The 16,032-nt window shown below is 35.6% G+C and overlaps 1 protein-coding gene across 9 annotated transcripts in view; it reads left to right on the top strand.

Moving 5' to 3' along the window:
* LOC116579804 (zinc finger protein 420) overlaps positions 1–16,032 on the top strand; it is a 106,611-nt gene that overhangs the window by 75,796 nt on the left and 14,783 nt on the right. For 2 of the 9 annotated variants that reach the window (XM_032325576.1, XM_032325577.1), the window contains exons 3-4: positions 3,190–3,278; positions 4,767–4,896. The exons of 2 other annotated variants lie outside the window; for them this stretch is intronic. In XM_032325576.1, the coding sequence (XP_032181467.1) occupies positions 3,270–3,278; positions 4,767–4,896 (139 nt within the window). In that variant the 5' untranslated portion in view covers positions 3,190–3,269. Of the gene's footprint in view, positions 1–3,189; positions 3,279–4,766; positions 4,897–6,639; positions 6,769–7,851; positions 7,979–11,927; positions 12,012–16,032 lie in introns of those variants that run through there. 5 more of the 9 variants (XM_032325581.1, XM_032325578.1, XM_032325582.1 and 2 more) reach the window with 5 other exon arrangements.

The raw sequence follows: 16,032 nt of genomic DNA, 5'->3' as shown, positions 1-16,032 counted from the left end.
GGGAACATCACACTACCCGATTTCAAGCTTTACTACAAAGCTGTGATCATCAAGACAGCATGGTACTGGCATAAAAACAAACACATAGACCAGTGGAACAGAGAGCCCAGATATGGACCCTCAACTCTATGGTCAAATAATCTTCGACAAAACAGGAAAAAATATACAGTGGAAAAAAAACAGTCTCTTCAATAAATGGTGCTGGGAAAACTGGGCAGCTATATGTAGAAGAATGAAACTGGACCATTCTCTTACACCGTATACAAAGATAAACTCAAAATGGATAAAAGACCTCAATGTGAGACAGGAATCTGTCAGAATCCTAGAGGGGAACATAGGCAATAGTCTCTTCGATATCAGCCACAGCAACTTCTTTCAAGATATGTCTCCAAAGGCAAAGGAAACAAAAGCTAAGATGAACTTTTGGGACTTCATCAAAATCAAAAGCTTCTGCACAGCAAAGGAAACAGTCAAGAAAACAAAGAGGCAACCCACGGAATGGGAGAAGATATTTGCAAATGACAGTACAGACAAAAGGTTGATATCCAGGATCTATAAAGAACTCCTCAAACTCAACACACACAAAACAGACAATCATATCAAAAAATGGGGAGAAGATATGAACAGACACTTCTCCAATGAAGACATACAAATGGCTATCAGACACATGAAAAAATGTTCATCATCACTAGCCCTCAGGGAGATTCAAATTAAAACCGCAAAACCATTCTAACTGCCTTACACCAGTTAGAATGGCCAAAATTATCAAGACAGGAAACAACATGTGTTGGAGGGGATGCGGAGAAAGGGGAACCCTCTTACACTGTTGGTGGGAATGCAAGTTGGTGCAGCCACTTTGGAGAACAGTGTGGAGATTCCTCAAGAAATTAAAAATAGAACTTCCCTATGACCCTGCCATTGCACTCCTGGGTATTTACCCCAAAGATACAGATGTAGTGAAAAGAAGGGCCATCTGTACCCCAACGTTTATAGCAGCAATGGCCACGGTCGCCAAACTGTGGAAAGAACCAAGATGCCCTTCAACGGACGAATGGATAAAGAAGATGTGGTCCATATACACTATGGAGTATTATGCCTCCATCAGAGAGGATGAATACCCAACTTTTGTAGCAACATAGATGGGACTGGAAGAGATTATGCTGAGTGAAATAAGTCAAGCAGAGAGAGTCAGTTATCATATGGTTTCACTTATTTGTGGAGCATAACAAATAGCATGGAGGACATGGGGAGATAGAGAGGAGAAGGGAGTTGGGGGAAATTGGAAGGGGAGGTGAACCATGAGAGACTATGGACTCTGAAAAACAATCTGAGGGTTTTGAAGGGGCGGGGGCTGGGAGGTCGGGGTACCAGGTGGTGGGTATTGGAGAGGGCATGGATTGCATGGAGCCCTGGGTGTGGTACAAAAACAATGAATACTGTTATGCTGAAAATTAAAAAAAAATAAGTTACAAATAGAACTACCCTATAATCCAGACTCTTAGTCTTAGGAAACAAATAGGGTTGCTGGAGGGGAGAGGGTTAGGAGGATAGGGTACTTGGATGATGGACATTGGGGAGGGTAAGTGTTGTGGTGAGTGCTGGGTGTTGTGTAAGACCGATGATTCATAGACCTGTACCCCTGAAACAAATAATACATTATATGTCAATTAAAAAAAAAGAACTACCCTACAATCCAGCAGTTGCGTAACTGGGTATTTACCGAAAGAATACCAAAACACTAATTCAAAGGGATACATGTACTCCTATAGCAGCATTATTTACAGTAGCCAAGATACTACCATATTATCCAGTAATTCCACTACTGGTACTTACCCAAAGAATATGAAAACACTAATTTGACAAGATTTATGCATCCCTGTATTTATTGCATTATTAATAATAGCCAAATTATGGAAGCATCCCAAGTGTCCATTGATAGATGAATGGATAAAGAAAAGGTAGTATAGGGGCGCCTGGGTGGCTCAGTGGGTTAAGCCACTGCCTTCGGCTCAGGTCATGATCTCAGGGTCCTGGGATCGAGTCCCGCATCGGGCTCTCTGCTCAGCGGGGAGCCTGCTTTCCTCTCTCTCTCTGCCTGCCTCTCCGTCTACTTGTGATTTCTCTCTATCAAATAAATAAATAAAATCTTTAAAAAAAAAAAAAAGAAAAGGTAGTATATGTTCTTATATATATATGTATATGCAATGGAATATTACTCAGCCATTAAGAAAGAGTGAAACATTGCCATTTACAACAACATGGATAGATTTAGAGAGTATAATGTTAAATGAAATTAGAGAAAGACAAATACCATATGATTTCACTCATGTGGAATTTAAGAAACAAAACAAAGAAAAAATAGACAAACCAAGAAATAGGCTCCTAACTATACAGAACAAACCATTGGTTACTAGAGGGGAGGTGGATGGGACTATGTGTAAAATAGGTGAAGAGGATTAAGAGTACACTTACCCGGCGCCTGGGTGCCTTCAGTGTGTTAAGCCGCTGCCTTCGGCTCAGGTCATGATCTCAGGGTCCTGGGATCGAGACCCGCATCGGGCTCTCTGCTCAGCAAGGAGCCTGCTTCCTCCTCTCTCTCTCTCTGCCTGCCTCTCTGCCTACTTGTGATCTCTCTCTCTGTCAAATAAATAAAAAATAAAAAATCTTTAAAAAAAAAAAGAGTACACTTACCATTATGAGCACTGAGTAATGTATAAAATTGTCTAATCAGTATATTGTACACCTGAAACTAATATAACACTGTATGTTAACTAATCTGGAATTAAAATTTAAAACATAGCACTTAAAAAAAATGCCTTGCTGAATATTGTCATCTTATAAATCTGAATTTGTTTAAGTAGTTTTAAAGCATAAGTGTTTATTTTTGCCTTTTAATTTATGTAACAGTTGATCATTATCTCCATTTTTGGCATAATGTATATAAATCTGTCATATTATCTATATATTTTATTTCAGAAATGGTAGAGAAGTTGCTCTAAATATTATCATTTTGTATATAGAGAGTATTGAGTTTGATCAGGGTAATAACCACCACCTGTATGTCTCCCATAGAGTATCTTGGTGACAGGAGCTAATGACAGGAAGAAGAGAGCAAGAAAGATAATTCTAACTTTCTTATTGGAGCTTTGCAAAAAGCATGGTCTCATGGTTCTGTTTTCTTCTCTCCAGCTCTGCCTTTTTCAGACTCTGTGCTTCTCTAAGCTAGGAATCCAGAGGAGGATTGATCATTTCTTGCAGCGCTAAAAACCATGGCTCAGGTAAATTGGCGGTTTTTTGTGCTCTCTTTAAGCAGTCACTTTTTTTACAGAGTATGTGTATGTTTGCATTTCTTATTTCTGAAATTTCCTTCCTAACCAATCCCACTCAAGAGTGTGGTCCCCAGGGACGCCTGGGTGGCTCAGTCGGTTAAGCCGCTGCCTTCGGCTCAGGTCATGATCCGTGGGTCCCGGGATTCAGTCCCGCACTGGGTTCCTTGTTTGGCAGGGATCCTCCTTCTCTCTCCGCCTTTGCCTGCTTGTGCGCTTGCTCTCTCTTCCTGTCTGACAAATAAATAAATAAAATCTTTAAATTAAAAAAAAAAAAATGTGGTCCCCAGCATTTCATTCTTGTGATAAGGATCTTCTTGAAGTTTGTCTTTCTAATCTAACCTATATTTTCATAATTATTCAAAAATAGTTTGAGCATCTCAGACTAGGAGCACTGTTACGACAGAAGCAGATTCCCTGATTTTATAAGATAGAGAAGTTTGTTAAATCACACCACATATGAGAAAACTGAACTTTTCTTGGTTAGACAGTATCATTAGTTTTGATTGGACTCTATCTCCACACCTGGCAAGAGCTTATGTTCTGTGAGCTGTTAAGATTGGTTAGGAACATGATTAGAGACAGAGAGAGATCAGGATCTTCCCTGGGAATCCATAATTGACAAAAAGCAATAATATAGATAATTGTGAGAATCAACATTATGAGTTAATCTTGTATGCATAAGTTTAGATTATCTTTTTATCTCTTTGTTGCTTAGAACAAGGGATGGGTACATTTTTAAGTGATAAATAGTAACAAGAAAGATTGTAATTCACATGCAAAAGTTGTTGAAAATTATAAACTCCCAAAATGGGCTCCTGGCTTTTGAGATTTTTATGTAACCTAAAATGTCAAATATGCACACTTAGTAAGTCAGACATATACATTATATGAAGCTATTTTGCAGCCTATTAAGAACATATTCTAAATTATTGGTAAGGAAAATGCTTATGATGTATTCTGTCTGATATGATGATGAACTGAGATTTCAATAAATTCTTTAACTATACAAATCTTACAAGGTACAGATTTTATAAGATTTTTCAGAAAAACTTCCCCAGTTATTTTTCTTACATCTTAGAGAATAAGAGAGAATGTTATACAAGATACAAGCATAATTAAAGAGCGAGTAATAGAGTATTATACAGGATGCCTATGTGTGTTTTTTCTTTTAATTGGGATATTATATCTTCTTTATTTAAGTTCCAGACATATCTGTATAATGAGATGTTCTATATACAGGAAATATCTACAGCAACAGGAATAAAGAGGAATGTATTGGCACACCAGAAGCTATGATATCTTTAGTGTCTTATTTATGTCAGTGGCTTTTTGCTGTTTTCTCCATTGCCTCCTTGTGGAGAGCTCCCCCATCATCTCCCCTCCATTGAAAAAATATTTTCTTTATTTCTACAACTAGTATTATATTTGTTGTTTCAGAGATCAGTGATGTTCAGGGATGTTGCCATTGACTTCTCTCAGGAAGAGTGGGAATACCTGGACTCTGCTCAAAGGGATTTGTATAGAGATGTGATGTTGGAGAACTATAGTAACTTGGTGTCACTAGTAGGTAAGGAAATGTACCCCTAGTATTTCAGGATTTACCTTTGGAATGGCTGCTTTCTCTGTTTTTAAGTAATTAACTGAATTGCCTCTTACTATTCTCAAAAGAATGGTTTTAAATTACTAGAAATAGTAGTATTTCAGAGGGCACATGTGGCTTCTCCATTCTGCAAGTATAATTTATCTGTCTTCTGTCTGTTTGCCTTCCTGTCTTCCTCGATTATCAAGGAGCTAGATTTGAATTCTGGGACACTTGAAATATTAAAAACAGACTATCCATTGTTACAATTTAGATCTGCTAAAGGAGCTCAAAATATTTTTAAAAAAATAGGTGCTGAAATGTATGGCTTTTCTAATAGAAGAGCTTATATTATTTACATAGTAATAGGGTAGATCAAGTCAGGTCAACACAGTCCATTACAACAAATACATTCTCTTATTTGTGTTTTATAATCTAATACTACATCTTAAGAACTTTGTATTTTACATTAAATGAATGTGCCAGAACCACCTTCTATTGGAAAAGAGCTCAGGAAGAATATATGATTGTCTAAGAAAGTTAATTGTTTTTTTCCTGTAGACAAGAGACACACAAGTGATTTTCCAACCTAAATGATCACTTTCTTTGGATTCTTTAAGTCCCTGGAATGTAACTGTGTCTTGCCCATTCATTCTTTATGAAGTTATTGGTTGGTACACTGCCTTTCAGAGCCCAGGTCATGTGGAAAAAAAATTTCTCACTTGAAAAGAAAAGGAAGAGCTTTTCAGCAACAATCTCTCTAAAGAATCCCACCTAATCCCTACTTTTCCCTTTTGGTCTTTTATGGTAATCCTTCCCACTGCCAAAGGAGGGCCTTTTCCTTTCCTCCAGTGAAAACAACCCTTTTATTTGAACTTGGGAATCTGTTCCATTCTAGATTTTTTAAAAATTTAGACTTATATCATTTTCTCCTTCTTTAAAATGTACTCATTCATTCGAAATACATTTACTAAGAGCCTATTCTTTGCCAAGAACTGTAGTAGGCACTGGAGAAATGATGATCTAGATAAGGTTCATATTCTGCCGTATTCTCATAGGAGAAATAAAAAGTAAACAAGAAAATAAAAATATATGTATGTATTTGTGTGCCTATATATATATACATATATACATTTATTTAGTAAATATAACAGTTGCAAGTAGTAATAAAGAATATGAATAAAGGTAAAGATAAAAATTAGTTCATAGGCAAATGAGCTAACCGGGGAGTATGGGTGGGCTATTTTATAGGTAGATTATTTTTTTTAATTCTTTTTGAGAGAGGGAAAGCACCAGCAGTGGGGGTGGAGGGACAGAGGAAGAGGGAGAGAAAGAATATCAAGCAGACTCCCTGCTGTATGTGGAGTCTGATGTGGGGCTCAGTCTCAAAACCTTGAGATCATGATCTGAGCCGAAAACAAGAATCAGATGCTTAACTGACTGAGCCACCCAGGACCCTTAGGTAGGAAAATTTTCAAAAGCCTCTCTAAAGAGGTAATGTTTGAGGGAAGACTTGACTGATAAAAGGGCATGAGTCAGGCCAGTCTATGGGGGAATGGTATTGCAGCAGATGGAGTAGTAAGTGTAAAGGGCTTGGGGTAGGTGTTAACTTAGGAGGAACAAAAAACATAATTAAAGAGTGAGTGATAGAGTGATAAGAAATAAATATAGTTAAACAACTTCAGAAAAGGAGTCCAAATTTTTTTTTTTTTTTTTGAGGTGGGGCCCTCTGACTTCTGGCCAAAGAAAATGCACATCCTCTCTGAAGGAATGTAAGAGGGCTTTAGAATTCCCCAAAATTAAGATCAACAAAAGAGGAGGTCACAAAGATCATCAAACCCACAAGGAAACAGGTCATAGGTGAGTGATAGATAATGTAAAGAAACAATAGATTACATGGCAAATGATTTGGCTTATTGGCATTATTAGATATAAATGTGAAATGTTGGTGAAATGTTTTAAGAAATAAGTGAAATAACAAAAATGACAAGCAATGAGATTTTCATAAATTTTGAAAGAGAACCAGATAGAACATTTCTAAAGGTTCTGGTTAGGTTTAAAAAAAATAATAATCAGTAATAGATTGATAAATTTGCATGAAAATTGTTTTCTTTATAAAAAGACATAAAGTAAAAGATACTGGGTGAAGATATTTGCAATTCATGTTGACAACAGTAAAATTAATACCTAGGATATAAAAAGCTTTTATAGAATGAGAAAAAGGTAAATAATTTTTTTGAAGAATTGGGTAAAAGACATGCATAGGCAGTGAGGAAAAGGTTATAAATTAAGGAAGTGAATGACTTATGCTCTGAAAACTATAAAACATTGATGAAAGAAATTCAAGACAACACAAATGGAAGGATATTCCCTGCTCATGAATTGGAAAAATTAATAATTGTGAAATGTCCATGTCCATACTACCCAAAGCAAACCATAGATTCAGTGCAATGCCTAACAAAATACCAATGGCATTTTTCACAAAACTGAAACAAATAATCCTAAAATATATATGGAATCACGAAAGACCCTGAATAGGCAAAACAATCTTGAGAAAAGAACAAAGCTGGAGGTATAGTAATTTCAGATTTCAAGATATACTACAAAGTTTTAGTAAACAAAACAGTATGTACTGGCACAAAGTAGACAAATAGATCAGTGGAACAGAGATCCCAGAAATAAACCCACACATACATCATTAATTAATCTACAGCAAAGGCAGCAAGAATATTCAGTTGGGGAAAAGAGAGTCTTTTGAATATGGTTCTGGAAAAACTGGGCAGCTACATGCAAAAGAAGGAAACCTATAGCACTTTCCTATACCATACATAAAAATAAACTTAAAATGGATTAAGACCTGAAATCATAGAACTAAAAGAATACATAGGCAATAATCTCTTGGACATCACTTTTACGAACATATTTATGAATATGTCTCCTCAGGAAGGAACACAAAAGCAAAAATAGACTATTGGGACGACATCAAAATAAAAAGCTTTTGTACACCAAAGGACACCCATGGATAATATGAAAAGACAACCTACTGAATGGAAGACAATATTTACAAGTGGTATATCTGATAAGGGGTTAATATCATTATGTTAAAGGGAAATACAAATAACCAACAGACATGAAAATGTGCTCAACCTCATTAGCAATCAGGAAATGCAAATTAAAGCCGCAGTCAGATAATGATTTCACATACCCTGGAGGGGCAAAAACTTAAGTGGTAGTACCAAGTGTTTACAACTTTTGGTGGCAGAAATGCTACAATCTTCATTTTCACAATAGCCAAAAAGTGAAAATGACCCAAATGTCTGTTGACTGATGAATAAATGAATAAAATTTGGTATCATTTTATAATGGATAATTATTTAGCAATACAGTAGCCAAAATGTGGAAATAACCCAAATGTCCACCAGCTGATGAAAGGATGAATAAAATTTGGTTTATCCTTAAGATGGAATATTATTCAGCAATAAAAAGGAGTACTGATACATGCTACAACATGGATGAACCTTGAAAACATGCTAAGTGAAAGAAGCCAGATACAAAGACTATATATTACATGATTCTATTTTTATGAAATGTCTACAATAGATCATCTATAGAGATAGAAAGTAGATTAGTGGTTGCAAGTGCATTTCGGATAGGAGGTGAAGGTGAATGGAGAATGAGAGTAGGGAAATTGGAAATGACTACTAATAGGTACAAGGGTTTTTCTTTTTTTTTTTGAAGTGATAAAAATGTAAAATTAGATTGTGGTGATTGTTGCAGAATTCTGTGAATATACTAAAACTTATTTAATTGTATACTTTAAATGAATGCACTGTAGGTATGTGAATTATATTTGAACAAATCTGTTGCTTTGTTTTGTTTTTTAAGTGATCCATACCTTACTGATGGCGGTATCAATTGACATAACCACTTTTTTAAAAAAAATGTGGAAATGATTTCCAAATTTGTATGCATAGCTGGGTTTTTTTAAAAATTCCAGATACCTGGACACACTCCAGACCAATTAAATTACAGTCTCTGGACATGGGACACAAATATATTATGAAACTTCTTAGGTTGTTCAAATGTTCAGACATGTTTGGTAAGCACTATAGTATATTATCTGAGAATTTTTTTTTTATTTGAAGGTTCACTCCATTTAATTGCTATTGCCTGGATTTATTTTTCCAGGCAATATTTATTTATTTATTTATATTTTTATCTTTTTGTCTGTTTACTCTTTTAATCTTCTGTGCTTATTTTTTATTTCTTAATCAAGATGGATTCAGCTTTGGGGTTTTTTTTTGTTAATTCTATTTTCCCCCTTGTTTAATTTGGAAGACATAGACTATTTATATATCTTTAGTGGTTATCTTTAATTTTTTATCACATATACTGTATTGCTTTTAATGCAAGTACAGTTTTGTAGTTTTTATTAATTGCAGTGATGTTTGAAAAATATATGCATTTAATGAACATGGACTTTTATTAATTATTAAGTGTATTAATTAATATGAAGACACTCATTCAATCCATATATGTATTTGCATACTGCTTTAGAGAAGTCTTTTTTATTTCCAAGTTTTTATTTAAATACAGTGCAACACTAGTTCCAGGTGTAGAATTTAGTGATTCATCACCCCCATAGAACACAGGGCTTATCACAACAAATCTCCTCCTTAATACCCACCACCTATTTAACCCATTCCCCTGCCCACCTCCCCTTCAGAAGCCATCAGTTTGTTCTATATGGTTAAGAGTTTGTTTCTTGGTTTGCCTCTCTTTTTTCCCCCTACTATGTTCATTTGCTCCTTAAAATCTACATATGTGTGAAATCATATGGTATTTGTCTTTCTCTCACTGACTTGTTTTGCTCAGCATAATACACTTTAGTTCCATCCATATCACTGCAAATGGCAACATTTCATTCTTTTTGATGGCTTAGTAATATTCCACATATATATATATATATATATATATACACACACACACACACACACACACACCACATCTTTATCTGTTCATCCATTGATGGACATTGGGGCTGTTTCCATAATTTGGCTATTGTTGGTAAGCTGCTATAAATAGGGTGTGCGGGGCGCCTGGGTGGTTCAGTGGGTTAAAGCCTCTGCTTTCAGCTCAGGTCATGATCCCAACGTCCTGGGATCGAGCCCCACATCGGGCTATCTACTCAGCAGAGAGCCTGCTTCCCACTCCAACCCACCTGCCTCTCTACCTACTTGTGATCTCTCTCTCTCTCTCAATCTCTGTCAAATAAATAAATAAGGGGTACATGTATCCCTTTGGATCAATATTTTTGTATCTTATGGGTAAGTACCTAGTAGTTCAATTACTGGATCATAGGGTAGTTGTATTTTTAACTTTCTGAGGAACTTCTATAGGTTTTCCACAGTGGATGCACCCATTTGTATCCCCACCAACAGTGCATGAGCATTCCCCTTTCTCCACATCCTCGCCAACACCTGCTGTTGGGAAAACTGGACAGCAACATGCAAAAGAATGAAACTAGACCACTTCCTTACACCATACACAAAAATAAATTCAAAATTGACTAAAGACCTAAATGTGAGACTGGAAACCATTAAAGTCCTGAAGGCAAACATAGGCAATAACCTCTTTGACATCAGCTATAGCAACTTCTTAGTAGATATGTCTCCTGAGGCAAGGGAAACAAAAGCAAGAATAAGCTGTTGGGACTGTATCAGAATACAAACCTTCTGTACAGTGTAGGAAACAATCAACAAAACTAAAAGGCAGCCTACAAATGGGAGAAGATATTTGCAAATGACATACCTGATAAGGGGTTATGTCCAAAATATATAAAGAACTTACCAAAATCAACACCCAAAAACCAAATAATCCGGTTAAAAAATGGGCAAGAAGACATGAATAGACATTTTTCCAAAGAAGACATACAGATGGCTAGCAGACATATGAAAAGATGCTCAACATCACTCATCATCAAGAAAACACAAAACTACAAAGAGATATTACATCACACTGGTTAGAATAGCTAAAATTAACAACACAGGAAAACAGAAATCTTGAATGAATCATATGCCCCACTCTCACACCTGGGATTTCAAGGCAACCAGTTGAAAAATAGAAAGGACTGGGTCTACCTTGAAATAAATTGGAAGCTGTTGTGATATGGAGTTAAGGTTCTATAAGGAGATGAGATAGTGACATCTCTTATGTAATAGCATCATTGTCAACAGAATTCTTACCAGGAGCCTACCCTCAATGTACACTCTTTCTCTGTACTTTTACAAACACTACATACCTGTGATTCCTGGTGAGTTTAAGTATTTCAGGAGTATTTGTGCCTGTTTGGGTCCTTTAATCATTATTATTACTGTTTGTGCCACTTAAGGAATACATACTTAACAAAGACTAAAGTTAGTATCTCCCTTGTCCCAGAACAATATAAAGGATATATGAAGAGTCTTAGAATGCTCTAACTTTGATTAATCTTTCCTATCTAATATGTTGTCTGGTATTTCAATTCTGTTTTCTTTTTAACCCCCAAAATGGGCATTATTTTTGTTTTATAATGAAAGTGTTTGCTTATAGATTTATTCAGCTGATTATCTTTTTTTTAATTTTTAAAAAAGATTTTATTTATTTATTTGACAGACAGAGATCACAAGTAGGCAGAGAAGCAGGCGGGGGGTTGGGGTGGTCAGGGAAGCAGGCTGATGCAGGACTTGATCACAGGACCCTGGGATCACGATCTGAGCCAAAGGCAGAGGCTTTAACCCACTGAATCACCCAGGCGCCCCTCACCTGATTATCCTTTTATTTGCAAACTATTCCTCCTCTACTATACCTTCCTGATGAGATCATTTTATTTGTCATGAAATACATTAGGCAAATCCTATTGTTAGTAAACGCTCTGTTTTTATTTTTGTTATTGCAAAGTAACTTTTGTTTCACTTTCATTCCTGCTTGATGACTTAACTGGGTATAGAATTCTGTACTGACAATTATTTTTTTCTCAGCACTCTGAAGATATTATTCCACTGTCTTCTGGCTTCTATTGTGCTCTTGAGAAGTCTGCCTTCTGTCTCATTATTGTTCCTTTTGTAAGTAATCTGTATTTTCTCTCTGGCTGCTTTTAAGGTTTTTTTCTTAAGATTTTAGTATAATTGATTATATTGTTTTATTTCTAGAGCTTTGATATTTTCTTCCTCCCCGAGATCTTACTTTTTTTCCCTTGCTTCTGTTTAGTTCCTTTCTCATGGTTTTGACTTTATATTTTACATTTCATATATTTCAGTCATTATTTTATATATACCTTTCAGCATTCAGTAATTATAGAGAACAGGTCTAATAATGCTGCTTCTGTGTAAATTATTTTTTTCTTTATTTTCATTGCAAGTCTAGGCCAAGATTGAAATGTTTCTTGTCATTTCCTTTGAGGTCCCATGGATTTTTTTCCCTTGAACTATAAGCCTTGTATAGTTCTGTTTTTATGAAGAGGTTCAGTGCTGATCTCTGACATTTTGTGGGCCCATGGCTTTGTCTCTTGGATTTTATCAAACCATTAAGATAAATTCAAAGTGGCAGTTGAAGTCACCAAATGTCATGAGGGTAGCTGTGACTTCAGGGCATGTTTACCTCTAGTTTCTCAATTCACTCTGCCTCTTTTGGATCTTCTTTACTTTTTTTTTTTTTTTTTTTTTTTTAAAGCATGGAATACTTTTTTTTTCTCTTTTCAGCATAACAGTATTCATTGTTTTTGCACCACACCCAGTGCTCCATGCAATCCGTGCCCTCTCTAGTACCCACCACCTGGTTCCCCCAACCTCCCACCACCCCCACTTCAAAACCCTCAGATTGTTTTTCAGAGTCCATAGTCTCTCATGGTTCACCTCCCCTTCCAATTTCCCTCAACTCCCTTCTCCTCAAGCATGGAATACTTTTAAAAAGATATATGTCACAGGTTAGCCAGCATTTCAAGGTGTTTTCAGGAAATCTGATGCACCATTCACGTATTTACAATTGTGAATCCTGTCTTTAAACATGCTGTATCTATTTTTTATGTCCTTTGTAAATTTCTTTTTTTTTTCTTAAAAAATCTTTTGCATTTCTTGTTAAGCAATTTTCTCAGTACTTTATAAATACTGATACTATGCATAGGAATATTTTGTTGTATGATATTTTCTAAATGGTTAATACAAGTATATATACATACATGCATACATGCATGTATGTATGCATACATGCATACAGACACATACAGATAATAAAATGTTGATTTCTGTAAGTTGATGATAATCTTACAGAAATATCTAATAATTTCCAGTGGGTGATATTGGATTTCTAGGTAGATAACTTGAGTTTTATATATGTCTTATTTCTTCCTTTTCTATTTGTACCAGTTTTTGAAAACTATAACCCATAGGAGCTGATTATTTCATAATTTGAAAACAATTCTTATCTTTTTTCAGACTTTCTTGGAAGTACTAATGTTTACTGAATATGTTTTTATAGGTTTCTGGTAAATACTCTAAATTAATTAGGTGAAAGAAGAGCCATTCTTATTTTAGAGTTTTTAATATAGGATCTCATAGATTTTCTTTTCTTTTTTAAGGTTTTATTTATTTGAGATTGAGAGAGAGTGAGCATGAGCTAATGAGGGGCAGAAGGAGAGGGAGAAGCCAACCCCCTTCTAGCAGAGAGCCTGATGCAGGGCTTGATCCCAGGACCTCGGGATCATGACCTGAGCCATAGGCAGATGCTTAACTGACTGAGCCACCCAAGCACTCCTCAAGTAGATTTTCTGATGTTGAATTACTCCTGCATTTGTGGGATAAACCTTATTTAATTGTGGTGTATTAGTCCTTAAGTACATAGCTAGATTCTACATTGCTAATGTCGATTTTTAAATTCTACTAATGTTGATTCATGAGATTGACTTAGTTTTCCTGAGCTCTCATTGTCTGTTATTTCAGTTAACTACGTAAAATGACTTGGGTGGATTTCCAAATTTTTGTTATGTTCAACAATTATGTATGGTTAGAATTGTGTATTCTTTAATGATTTGGATAATCTTACCAGTGATACCATCAGTCATTGGTATCAATGGCCTTTTAGGAGCATAGACATTGAATTCACATTTAAAATTCTTATGTGGTTATTGATGTATTCTCAGATTTTCCTTTTTTTTTTTTTGTATTCTCAGATTTTCTTTCTTCATGGATGATTTTGTATTAATTTGATCCATTTCATCTAGTTTTTCTAATTTACTCTTGAATTATATATAGGTTTTTCTCATAAGCACTTTTCTTAATTTTGGGGATTTATGTTATTCTTTTTCCTTTTCAGTGTTTTGGGTTTGTACCCAATCTGATTTTTTTCCCCCAGCATGTCATATTTTTCTATCGTTTACTTGATTTGGAAGGAATGAATGAACTTGTAGCCATTTCTATTCTTTATAAATTCTGGTTTATTCACTTTCTCATTTTTAGCTAGCTAATTCTTTTTTTGTTTTGTTTCTTCATCTTCTTGAGTTGAAATCTTAATTCTTTTGTTTTTAATTATTTCTTGTTTTCTAATAAATGCATTTAAGACTGTAAATTTTCTGTGATTACATAATCTGAGTATCAGGATTTCACACTAGGTTGCTCTTTTGGTATTTAGTTCTAAATTTTAAGTTTAATTGCTGTTTCCTTTTATGACAAACATTATGTAGAAGTTAATTCTAGGATTATATTTTAGCTTTATTTTTACAGTTTCTAATCTTTTTTTTTTAAGATTTTATTTATTTATTTGACAGATCACAAGTAGGTAGAGAGGCAGGCAGAGAGAGGAGGAAGCAGGCTCCCTGCTGAGCAGAGAGTCCGATGTGGGGCTCAATCCCAGGACCCTGGGATCATGACCTGAGCTGAAGGCAGAGGCTTTAACCCACTGAGCCACCCAGGTGCCCCCAAAATAGTAAATATCTTAAGTTCTAAAGAATCTCACCCCATCTTCTGTGGGCCTTACAGGTTATTATTATTGATGAAATCACAGGCATTAGTAACCTACTCTGTGTCCAGTGTCTCTGCTCTCCAGAGGTGAGAAGATGGGGCTGCAATTTCCAACCCACTGATCATATGGTTGGTTCCCCTGGCAACCAGCCTACCATCCTTAGGGGCTTTCCAAAAGTCACTTCCTTAGCATAAACTCAGCTGTGGTTGAAAGGGACTTGTTATGAATAACATTTACCTTTATCACTCAGGGAATTCCGAGAGTTTTGAGTTTGAAGTTTCCTGCCAGAAATCAGGAACAAAGACCAACTGTGTTATCTTACTACTTTACAATATCACAGTTCTCTACTATGATCTTGGATTTATTAGTTCCTTTTTCTCTGTCTATCAATTTTTGTTTACTTCAAAGCTAAGTTGTCACTTGCATAATCATGACTTCTAATTTCTCTTGCCTGACTCCAAGATGATTGTCATGATTTTACCAAGGTAACAGAAATAATCAGAGAACTTCTACAAGCTTCTGCTGCCCCACTGATCTGTCTCCCTACTCTATACTCATTGGGCCTCTTTTCCTGTTATGATAAATGAACTTCATGTACCTTTATCTAAGACCAGTCCTCTACTTTTATATTAAATGCCACTTAATTCTCATCTCTTCAGGGACATTGTTGGAGCAATGTTCTGTTTTTTTGTTAGTCTTCTGCATTTATCAACTTGTCAGTATTTATTCTAATCATTTTCATCTGCACACAAACATGAAATTTCTCCTATCTCCCATCTTAAATGGATAAACAAATCTCTTGACACCCATTTCCTCTTGATATGGCCCCATTTCTCTGTTACTTTTTTTTATATAAATTTTTTAAAAATTTATTTATTTTCAGCATAACAGTATCATTATTTTTTCACCACACCTAGTGCTCCATGCAATCCGTGCCATCTATAATACCCACCACCTGGTACCCCGACCTCCCACCCCCCCGCCACTTCAAACCCCTCAGATTGTTTTTCAGAGTCCATACTCTCGTGATTCACCTCCCCTTCCAATTTACCCCAACCCCCTTCTCTCTAACTCCCCATGTCCTCCATGCTTTTTGTTATGCTCCACAAATAAGTGAAACCATATAATAAT

This window comes from Mustela erminea, chromosome 19 (assembly GCF_009829155.1).
Source record: "Mustela erminea isolate mMusErm1 chromosome 19, mMusErm1.Pri, whole genome shotgun sequence".
Taxonomy (NCBI): Eukaryota; Metazoa; Chordata; class Mammalia; order Carnivora; family Mustelidae; genus Mustela; species Mustela erminea.
Note: the sequence above shows the minus strand (reverse complement) of the source record. Positions and strands in the feature narration are given on the sequence as shown.